Source organism: Candida jiufengensis (genome assembly GCF_024610255.1).
Source record: "Candida jiufengensis strain CBS 10846 chromosome Unknown scaffold8, whole genome shotgun sequence".
NCBI lineage: Eukaryota > Fungi > Ascomycota > Pichiomycetes > Serinales > Debaryomycetaceae > Lodderomyces > Lodderomyces jiufengensis.
Window position 1 is genome coordinate 113,542 of NW_026261555.1, and position 12,195 is coordinate 125,736.

Below are 12,195 nucleotides of genomic sequence, written 5' to 3' on the forward strand. Positions count from 1 at the left end.
TTGTTTATCATGCGTAATTAAATATTTTATTGTCGTGTTTTTAAGTTTTAATTTCTTTTTAAATTTTTTGTCATGCATTAATGCATTGGATTATCTTTACTTTGAGTCAAAATTCAGGTCCCCTTTTCATTATTAACCTCGTGTAATTTGTGCATTAATTACGTTAAAATTATCGTTTGTTTTGCCCCCTCTCCTATTAATTAGTTCATTTATTGATGCTCATTAAGTGCCGCCTAATGAATTACCTGGTGATATTTGTGATCTGATTTAATCGATCATTTTAATCTTATCTTTATTTTGCTAAATTTAACAAAACTTTAAAATTAAAATAATTTAGTCAAATAAAATTTACTTGACGAAAATAATAAAATTTTTATTGTTAACAATAACAAAGATTTTAATTTGCTGGCAAAGAGTAATGGTAGCTACTTTTACTAACCAGAAAATTCTAACGTAAATTTATACTAAATAATCTTTAAACTTTAAATATAAAAATCAACCAGCTATATATTAAGTACCTTAATTTGTGAATTAAATCAAGTGAATCAACCAATAAATCAATCAAATCATCCAGGTCTTTGATTTATAGAACCTTCTTTTAATCATTAAAATAATAAATAATTATAAAGGGTTTTTTTCTGACTTGACATTATTATATTTATTACTACGCCTTTATTTTATTTTTATTATTATTATTTTTGTGAGTAATTTTTATTAATCTCTAATGGATAGATAATTTAGAATAGATAGATAAATAGGTAAAAATAATCTAATAATAGTAATAAACAAAATAATATAATCAAAATAAAACCAAAATATCAACGTCAAAATTGTACTTACTTACCCAATATAGAAAGAAAATAACTATAAACAGATAATTTTAATAAAATGGTTTTTTAAAACTAAAAAAACTAAAAAGCAATTTATCAAAAAAATTTTATTGTTATGTTTTAAAATTACTAACAAAATACTGCATATAACATTTTGCAGTCAAATACTTACACAAAAACCTCGAAATAATTTTTTTATCAAAATTTCAAAATTTATAAAGTAAAACAATAAAAATTTTCACAACAAATTTTGATAAAATTTTTAGTTTATAAATAAAGCTTAATTTCCTCTGGATTAAATATTTTATAGATCTTTTTCTTCTTTCTTCTTCTCATTCAATAATCAAACAAACTTTATTCCTTCGCTTTTATAAATTTACAATGCAATATTCAAAAATCGCCTTATTATCAACCATCTCAGGTGCTTTAGCCAGCTATAACAGTACAGTTGTCGATATCTCATCAATCACGCTTACTGTGACATCTTGCCATTTAGATGCCTGTAAAACTTCTGAGGTTATTACTGGAGTCACCACCGTCACTGAAGTCGATACTACCTACACCACTTATTGTCCATTAACTTCAGGTCCAGCTCCAACCACCGTTGCTGCTGAATCAAGTGCTGCTCCATCAACCCACGCTAATGCTACTGTTTCATCATACTCAGCAGGTGCCGGTAAAGTTCAAGTTGGTGCTGCTTTATTAGCCGGTGCTGCTTTATTATTATAATTTATATAGTCTTTTTAGAGATATAATTATAATTCAATAAATTCAATTTAATTTAATTTGTTCCAATTGACTCTAGTTGTTTAGTTTATCTCTCTAGGTAATTTGCTGCTTAGTTTCGTTCACATCTTGTTCATTTTGTTCAATTTCAGCTAGTTCTATTCCTGTTCTTATGTTTTTTCTTTTCTCTTTTTCTATCTGAACTGATTGCGAATTTCAAAGACTAAATTCTTTAGACTGATAAGCCTAGTTATAATATCTTGTTGATTAACAGTTCAAATTGCTTATTTGAATTCAATATAGACTGCATATTTTTACCCTACCATATGATTTAGATTCTAGAACGTCAATTATTTAATTATTTGATTGTAAAATTAACAAATAAATTCTATTAATTATTTAAAAAATAAGTCGTGCATTTTGTACTTGTTTTAAAATATTAAGTCGTGGAATCAGGAACATCGAATGGAATTCTAGTTTTCTATTTTCGGAATTGCAAAAAAGGCAATCAAAGAAAAAACAGTAAAAACAAGGTTATTTTGCTAAGTCAAACAATGTCATAGAATAAACAACGTTTATATATATATGTTACATAACAAATTAAGATCTAGTCAGTGACTGAAGAATAACAAGATGATTTGGAAGTCTTGAAAATTGAAATATTACAAAATTTAATTTATTATTTGGTAATAGCAAAGAAAAATTATCATCATGATTTAATTTTTAATTTTAATGTTTTCAAGTGAAGGAGTTTGTTGATAATCTAAATAAACAATTTCCTGGGTTTTCATTGATTTAAGAACTTAGAAAAATGATATTTGATAAGAATATGAATTGAGAACTAGGGATTTGTTTGATTGAAATTTGATTATATGGTACTTGAATTGGAGTTTTTTCAAGGTTATTTCATAAAATGTTTCATCAACATATTAGATTTCATCATCATATGTTCATTGTAAAGTTTCAGAATGGAGATATAATAAAGTTGAACTTTTTCATTTAACGAATTATAATTTAATATTACACTTTTTGGCATTTGTTAATTTGAACTATATTTGAGCTAAAGGATACGATCAGTGGTTCTTGCTTTTTCTATTAATAAATATAAGTTATTTGAGATCAAAATTAATAAATAAAAAGTGAAGATTTGAAAGATGTATTCCCAATATCAAATTATTTAATGAAGATAAAGAGTGATTAAAAAAGGTTGTTATTCATTAATTATATGCAATAAAGTATTCGATATGGTTCATACGTTGTTGTCATTTTTCATTATCAATTCGGATTTTGCTCTTTTCTATGGTCAATTTAAGTTAATGGAATATAAATTGTTTGAAATTTTAAGACCAGATTAATAAGTAATAAGAGTAACTATATTCGTTTATGTTTTTAATGAATTAATTTTATTGGAAAGAACTTGGAAGTTTTTTAAATAATTATGATTCATGCACAATTTCATTTGAAAAACTCAGTTTCACCTAGTTCAATTAACTACATTGATGGAGGTGATAATTGATCGATTAATTTAATCATATCTCAAATCTGGTGCTAGTTTTTATTTAGGAAAAAGAGATTTTGACTGGATCTATTGATTATTGAGAACCATTTAATGAACAAAGATACTAATATAGATAGATTTGATTTGAAATTTATTATCCATTTTTATTTGGATTACATTAATGATCGTGGTAGTGGTATTAATGGTGAAATGATTTGATTTTGTTGATAAGTGTTAATATATCACTACAAAACTAGAAACATTTTTTTTTTTTGTTTATTTTAATATTTAAATTTTGATGAAGTAGAGTGATTTTTATCTAAAATTACGACAATAATCTAATGATTTAAGATAATAAAGATTCTACAGTAAATTTTATATCTGTTATACAAATACATCATAAAATTAAAAACGTTTATTTAATATAAACTGAATATATCTAATAGCTTGATTGAATCCTTGATTTATTCTCTTTTCTTATCTTTAATTAAAAAACTTCTTTTTTATTTTTCATAATTTTCATTACTTTCTATCCTTCCAATTGACAATGACACCGCCATTTAAAAAGATTAAATCAAATAGCTTCAGTCCAATTTCATGAACTTATTTGTATTTGAAACAATTAAATAAAGATAAAACTTTATACTTTTAAAAAAACGCTGAAGCATTATCAAACTCTTATTTGATATTGTCTGTAAACATTTCTTATTCTAAAGTTAAACCTTCATTGAATGATCCATCAAAGGTAAACTCTTACTAAGTGTTCCCAACCGCCAGCAAGTCAAGCACAAGAGCGACCCAAATTAACCAAATTAATTTACGTGGTGCAGGCCACAACCTTTCAACAATTTAACCTCTAACTTCACATTAAAACCCATCAATCTAATTTAAAAAGATTTTGGTACAGGGAAGGCCTTTGACAACCTCCACCTGTTGTTTAATCCCAAGTATGAATCCTAGAATTAAATTTTCTTTTAAATTTAGATTGTATTTATTATTTTGAAACCCCAGTTGTATTCATTGTTGTTGAATCCCAAGTTTTACCAAATGTAAGAAATGATAAGTTATAATGATCTAGTAGTAGTTATTTTGATAATGGATATTAATAATATATAAAATCTAAATAAAATTAGTTTCTCAAATCTTGGGAAATTAAACCCTTATTTATAATCTTTTGAAATCATTTCAAATCAAGGGCCACAATCCTTAATTCTCATATTACACCAATATAAAACAATTATTTTATCATACTTAAACTAATGAAAGGGGCTATTAATTAATTAAATCCCCGCATGTGTAATCTATTGTTTAAATTATATTGGGTTGTTTCAGATATGATCTACAACTTCTAATTTTAGAATAATTTTCTTAACTATACAAAATAAACTATTTGAGATTTGCACGACCTAACACATTTAAATTAACTATCATTTTCATTAATTGGAAAGGCGTTTTGAATGTGTTGTGTTTCATTTAATATGGAGAAGTGTTTGCATATGATATTATTAACTAATTGATAAACGTTTGCTATTAATTAAACTTAATTAAAGTTGATATCTAAACTTCTATTTATAGATTTATTTATTAGATTATTTATTAACAGATGGTAGCGATTTCATTTTAAATCTTAAGTATGTAATTCTAGCTTAATATGTAATATATTGAATTGTATGGAATTGAGTTAGCGAACTATTAACTGTTTACTAACAAGACCTTCTCTAATCGATACTAAAACAAGCTCGAGATCTTGTGTAACAGATTAAGAACTACGTACTACTAACATATAAAAACGAAAATATTTTTTTGTCTCACTTCCAAATTTATAATTCTTGAAAAATAAACAGAATTCCGGTTTTTGAGTCAGGTGTTGGAAATTTTTTAAGCCCTGAAAAGTACGTGATTTTTGTAAAAGCCATGTGGCAGTACCGGAAACGCGTCTGAAACCACCACCAAAAGTTTTTTTAGGTAATTGGTTTTAGATATAGAGATCAAGTCAAAATATCAATTGTTCAAGTATCCGGTAAAACTTCGTTTTTTTGAGTAATAGAATCTAGTATTGTATTCGCTTTCTTAACAAGTTTGATAACTTGAAAAAGATATAATTGTACTTAAGTAGGGTTAACCTTAATGTATAATTCAGTCTAAAAGTTACAACCAAAAACACATTATATATAATCAAGTAAAGGAATTATTTATTTAAATCAATTAACTCGAAAAGTAAATCATAGTTGATAAAGCAGATTTGACAGTTGATGATCTCTTTTAGTTTGACTTTTAGTTCAATTAATTCAAAGCAAAGAATGTATAGTATTTAGATTGTTTGTAAGTTTAATTTACTACATATTTTTGTAGCTTATTTTACAAATTATTACAAAACTTAATTAATAACTAACACCAGATTTGAGATATAATTAAATTAACTGATCAATTATTACCTCCATCAAATATATAATTGAAATGGTAATACATATTTAGTTTATCGAGTTAATCTAAAATAAATCTTTTAAACACAATTAAATAATTTTCAAACAATTTGATCGATTCATGGTCTTCTATTACTTTTCCTACATCAATTTCCTTCAAAACTGTAATAGATTGATAGCGTTTAATAAATGTGTGAACTTTTTACATCTTAATGGATTTAATTAGATGATGATGAATTTTCAAATGATTATGGAAATAATGCATGATCCATAACTATTTAAAAAATTTCCTTGTTCTTTCCGATCAGATTAAATTTAATAAAAACATAAACTAACATAGTAACTCTTATTATTTATTAATCTGGGTTTAACATTTCGAAAAATTCCATCAATTTAAATTGACCAAGGAAAAGAGCAAAATCCAAATTGATAATGAAAAATGAGAACAATGTATGAACCATTTGGAATACATTATTTCATGTAATTAATGAATAACGACCTTTTTTAATCACTCCTCCTCTTCACTGAGATTTAAATAATTTGAAATTGGTTATACAACTTTTGAATCTTCAATTTGTAATCATTAATTTTGATCTTAAATAACTTATGCTATTCCAGACTCCTCTTGAACAATCTTGAGAGGCTGCAAAAATAATTCAGTTACACAAAATCAGAGTTTCAGAATATTAAAAAGAATAAACCAAGAGATCCTGTTAATGACTGAATAAAAGATGTAGAACATAAAAACTATTGTAGAAATTACTATACATTTGTTAGTTAGAAGAAGTTCTTTGAGATGATATCAAGATAAGCCAATCAGAAGAATGTAGAGAGATCTATGAAAAGTTTTATCATACAATATAGTATCACAAATACATATTTGTATTAGTATTAAGTTTGAAACGACAAGGAAGGCAAAGTCATCAATTATAAATAATCAATGGTTTATATAATGAAAATGTATATACATTAAAAAAAAAATTTTTTATTCTAAGTTTATAATATCCGTAAAAACAAACACTTTAAACAAAACAAATATTCAAACGAAGAATCAAGTTGATCCTCCAATTAATACTACAACAACTACGAGATTAGAGGATTACACTCAAGATACTCATCAATATAAGAAAATAGAACCATTGATCATATCCTTTAACTCAGATATATTTCAACTTGATAAATGCCAAAAAAGAAATATTAAATTATAATTCGTTAAACAATAAGTTCAGCTTTGATATATCTCCTTTCTGAAACTCCAGATATATTGGACATAAGATTATTACTAATGCTACTATTAATTTATATATATGCTTCATAAATACTTCTTTTGAATAAAAATTATCTAATTTCAACATTTAATGACTTGTAGATCATCTTTTAGATATTCTTTTACTCTATTTTACATTTGAGAAGGTAATAATTTCTTTGATTTGATATATTTTCTATCCCAGTTATGTCTTTAATCAAAATCCTTTACCATATTTGGATTTTTTTGAGGATTCTTGAGAAATTTTGAGAATTTTCACCTTGAGTTTTCAACTTTGCTACAAAATGGTCAATGAGTTGATTTAGCTAATTTACTACAATATTTTTCTCGCAAAAAATTGCGCTAAATTTGGAATTTTGATTGTATTGAAATTAAATTGCGCGTTAAATATGGACACTTCAAAAATTCAAATATCAGATTGATTAGAGTGAAATAAGAAACACTGCAATGAATATTTTAAGCTACCCCAATATTGAAATTTCAATGACTTTATAACGCTCACTACTTGGGGAGGTTGGTAAGTCAAGACTTTACAAAATATTTGATTATATATCTTCAAACTCTCAATCATTCAACGTTGTATACTTTTATTCTTACATTTAGACCCTTAAACCCTTTCAAAATACTACAATTTACCACAAATACTACATTTCATTTTTCACTACATTTCATTTTTCTCACAACTACAAAACGTGAATAAAATTACATGTATTATAGTTTTCCCTTTCTTCAATTTAACTAATAAACTATAAATCCTTATACATTAGTTATTATCATTCATTATTATTATTTATTTCATCATCATCATCTTCATCATCATCATCATCCAAATCAGTTTCCAAATCACACATTGTTCTACAATTTGGACAATAAAATTGTGGATAACTTTTTATAATAATTGGTCTAATACATTTATAATGCCAATGATGAGAACAAGGACTAATGAAAATTGCTTGACATGGATCAACTTTCATTAAACATATTGCACATTCTCCATTATTCGATGAATCACCACCATCACCACCATTAAGTTTTTGATTTATAATTGAATCATCATTCAAATGTAAATTTTTAAATTTTTGATGAATTTCTAAATTAAATTGATTTACTTTTCTTTGCCAACTTTTATTAAATTCACATCTCATTTTAACACATCTATAAACTTCTTCTGTTCCACCTCTATAATCCATACCCAATTGAATTATATCCCCATCTATTATTGGCATTAATAAAGATTCTTGAGATGCTGGTGATAATCTTATATGATTTAAAAAAGTCCCCAGTGAACTTTTACAATCTTTTAAAAACCATTGACCTTCTTCATTACATTCTAATAATGCATGAGTTCGACTAACAACTTTTGATTTAAAAACTACTGGTGCTGATGATCCTTGTTTTGCATGAGCAGCTGCTTTATTTTTTTCAGTATATCTACCTATACTTAAATTTGAACCTGGTTTTAATTTTCTTATAATTGGACTAAAATATAATCCACTTGATGATGATGAATGATCAATTAATGGAGTCAATCTTACTGCATATTGGCCATCTTTATCTGTTTTCTCCTTTTCGGTGGTTGCACTTGACAACATGTTCGTTGAAGATGATGAAACTGCAGTTGCTGTATGTTGAACTTGAGGACGTGAAATTGATGAATTTTCTAGTTGTGGTTCTTCATTAGTATCATGAAATGAAGTTGAAGTTATATCATTATCATCATCTACAACATAATTATTTATATTTGCAATAGTAGGACTATTTGACATTAGATTATGATGATGTAGAGGTGGTTGGGTGGTGGTTGTATCTGATTGTGACCTCATTGTAAAGTTATTTAAAAAATTTAAACCAAAAGAAGGTCGTCTTGGAGGTTGTTGTAAATTTTGACTTTCAATTATTGGGGAGTTTGGACTACTTGAACTAGAACCAGAACCAGAACCAGAAATATTATTAGTAGAAGTATTTGATTTTGTAGTTGATAATAATTTTGGAATGCCTTGTCTTGTTAATGTTGAGTTAGGATTCTCTGGCATTTGTTTATGAAATGAAGTTGATGAAAAATGATTGATTAATTAAATTAATAGATTAAATGATAATTTATGATATTAAAAGCTGGTTGTTAATCTCTAATTAATTTGGTGATTTTGTGATTATTAAAAAATTAAAAATTGTTGAAAATCAGAAATTAATTTATCTAAGAGAGAATTTCTTTTATTTATTGTAGTGCACTAACAAAATTATAAATTATATTATACGAACTATTTTAGTATTCTTGTTCACCAATTAATCTTAATAATAAATCTGATAATTGTTTTTTACCTTTTGGTGATCTCCAAATAAAATGATCACTATTTTCTGCTATTACCCATTCAGCTGTTTTACTACTTAATTTTGAAATTTCTCTTTGCCATTTACCCCAATTTAATGATTTTTTAATCATAAAATCAGAAGATATTACTCCTACTGTTAATTCATTTATATCAGCATCTTTAACTTCATTATACGATAATATACCAGATACTAATTGTTCTTGACATCTTGCTCTAATATATTTTGATTGATAATACATATCTCTACCAAATATTCTTGATTTACTTGAATATTTCATTGGATGGAAAAACCAATGTATTGATGGAATAATCCCCAAGGGAGATATAAAACCTTTTAACCATAATTTTATACCAGTTATATTATCCATCACCTCCAAAGAATTTCTAAAAACTTTTGTTGATTCATTTTTTTTACCAGAACCATTAAATGGCCATTTTTTCAATAAATCAACTGGCCATGAATCAACAAATAATATCAGTTGGATATGAGCTCTATGTCTACTTGCAAACATTCTTGCGTATAATCCACCAATATCAAATCCCACCACAGCAAATGGTCCTTCAATTCCTTCTTTATCTAATGCATCTGATAAATAATCACTTATAATTCCAATACTTGCAGGTGGAGGTGCAGAATTTGAAAATCCATAACCTGGTCTATCCCAAATACAATATCTTTCAACTTTGTTTAAGTGATATAATTCTTCAATCCATTCTGCAAACACTTCTGAAGAAGTTATTTGTCCACCTTCTACTAAAACAATTGGTTGTTTTGCTTCTTTTGAATGAACATCACCAAAACATGCTAAATGAACATCAAATTGATTATTATCAACTGGTACCATTTTACCCCAAGGTTTTTCATGAGTATCAAATGCATGTAACCAGATTGTTAAACTAATACACCATATAATCCATAATATAAAAATTTCAACCACAACTTTAATTAAATTTATAAATAATTCAGCAACAGTTTTTCTTTTTTCAACTCTACCAGTTAATCTTATTTGTTGATATTTTCTAGCTTCATCAACCCAATAATCCAGTAATGAGTTAAATATTGAATTTGCAGCAGTCCACAAAAGTAATATAGTACCTAATAAACCTTGATCAATTCTTGTTTCTGGAATTATTAAAATCACTAATAAATCTAATATCAAAAACCCCAGTACAACGTATCCACCAATTCTTTCGTAATATGAAGGTACAATAAATGTGAAATTATTTAATACATTTATAAATAAACAAACCAATGCCAAATCCATTTGTAAAAATGATTTACCTCTATTATTGAAACCTGGTAATGCAAAGAATTCGCTGAACAATAATACCAAAAATAATACCAAATTAATAAATACCAAAAGTACTTGAATAAATTTTAAAATTTTAACATAATCTAATTTCAATGGTGATACCAATGGATCATCTGGATCTAATAATGGTTGTGTTTCTAAATCTGAAGTTGGTACATCATTTGAATTAATTGATTCTGGATTGATACGATTTATTCGATGATCATAGTCATTTTCTGTATGATGTTCTGTATGAGGTGTTGGTGCATGAGTACCTGACCTCGGCTGTTCTGATTGACCATTTTCTTCAATTGAATGATACTTGGGCATTGTTGATAAATTTCAATTGAAGTGCAAGGTAAAGAAGAATGACTTATTTGTAAATATAAATTTCGCAGCAAGCTTAAATTAAGGGGTTATTTAATTCTTTAATTTCATAATTCAAAAAGAAATGGCGGGGAAATCAATAGAATTAATGAAATTCTTCTTATTTAATTAGTGAAGTAGTTTCAGTTAGTAGGTTGATTGTAGTAGATCTTGCAGTAATTCATTGTGCATGAATTATGGCTCGTATCATGATAATGCGTCGAGACTTTAAAACTCCGAAGTTGAAAACAGACTCTAACTCTTTTATGGCCCGTCTGGGTGGTTCATTTTCTTGGTCATAATAAGAAATATATTACCGAGACTTTATTTCTTTGTCAATAATTGTTTAGTCTTGGTTGTTATTATTATAAATTGTTATCTCTTATCGTCAAATTTCAGTCGAGGCACTAAAAAATAATTGAAATGAAATTTACTACCTCTGTTAAACTTTTTTTACAACCAATTCAATGTCAATAACTATTCCATCAGAGCTTAATATAGATGGTTCCACATATTATCAAATCAACGTCAAACTACCGCTACGGTCTTACACTTTAAAAAAAAGGTACTCTGATTTTGAAGGTTTAGTCAATAATTTATGTCATAATATAGGTATCAACACTAAAGATTTCCCATATCAATTACCAGGTAAAAGAATCAACTGGTTAAACAAACACAATGTTATAGAAGAAAGAAAAAAAGAATTAAGTCATTTTCTTAACCAAATCATACAAGATAAATCATTACAAAATGAATCTGAAGTACTTCATTTTTTACAATTACCAAAAAGTTTTAAATTTCAAGATAGAGCTAAGATTGAAAATAATGATAATTGGTATGAAACTTACCGAAATCTAAAAAATGATTTAGCTGGGGAAAATAATGAAAATATCCTTAGATTAAAAGAAAGAATTACAAGAAATTATTATCCCGTTATGAGTGATTTAATAAATTCAAGTAAAGTTGCCAATATAGAAGAATCAGCTAAAAGAACAAATATGATCAATCAACTACAAAATAAAATCAATGAACTACTACTAAATCAACCAAAACAGAAGCAAAATGTTTCAAGAATACTAGGAAAAGAAACTGAAGAAACACTTCCCTTAAATAATCAAGAATTATTACAACATCAAATTCAAACTCATCAAACTCAAGATAAAGAATTAGAGCAACTTAGAATAATGATTGCAAGACAAAAACAAATTGGAGAATCCATTAATCAAGAAGTTGAGGAACAAAATTATTTGTTAGATAAATTTAATGGAGAAGTTGAAGAAGCAACTGATAAAATTAAACAAGCAAGAAGAAGAGCCAGAAAAATTATATAAATTTTGGTGGTTGTGGTGATTATTATATCAAATCTACATATCTTATGTTATCAGCTAATGAATCAACATGAATTTCCGAATGGAACTGATAAAATTAAAGAAGCAAGAAGAAGAGCTAAAAAAATCATATAA

At 26.4% G+C, this 12,195-nt stretch overlaps 4 protein-coding genes across 4 annotated transcripts; 2 read left to right on the forward strand and 2 right to left on the reverse strand. All coding sequences in view use genetic code 12, as the record gives it.

The window, feature by feature from the left end:
* Positions 1–1,211: 1,211 nt before the first annotated feature.
* KGF54_000360 (uncharacterized protein) lies at positions 1,212–1,559 on the forward strand (the record flags this gene model as incomplete). Its single annotated transcript, XM_051764206.1, has 1 exon — positions 1,212–1,559. One exon carries the CDS (start codon positions 1,212–1,214, stop codon positions 1,557–1,559), a length of 348 nt encoding a protein of 115 aa, XP_051622351.1.
* Positions 1,560–7,517: 5,958 nt separating this feature from the next.
* On the reverse strand, positions 7,518–8,777 carry KGF54_000361 (ubiquitin-conjugating protein; the record flags this gene model as incomplete). Its single annotated transcript, XM_051764217.1, has 1 exon — positions 7,518–8,777. One exon carries the CDS (start codon positions 8,775–8,777, stop codon positions 7,518–7,520), a length of 1,260 nt encoding a protein of 419 aa, XP_051622352.1.
* A 230-nt stretch (positions 8,778–9,007) lies between these two features.
* Positions 9,008–10,696, reverse strand: KGF54_000362 (uncharacterized protein; the record flags this gene model as incomplete). The annotated part of the gene is made up of 1 exon (XM_051764228.1): positions 9,008–10,696. One exon carries the CDS (start codon positions 10,694–10,696, stop codon positions 9,008–9,010), a length of 1,689 nt encoding a protein of 562 aa, XP_051622353.1.
* A 503-nt stretch (positions 10,697–11,199) lies between these two features.
* On the forward strand, positions 11,200–12,063 carry KGF54_000363 (uncharacterized protein; the record flags this gene model as incomplete). Its single annotated transcript, XM_051764239.1, has 1 exon — positions 11,200–12,063. One exon carries the CDS (start codon positions 11,200–11,202, stop codon positions 12,061–12,063), a length of 864 nt encoding a protein of 287 aa, XP_051622354.1.
* Positions 12,064–12,195: the final 132 nt, after the last annotated feature.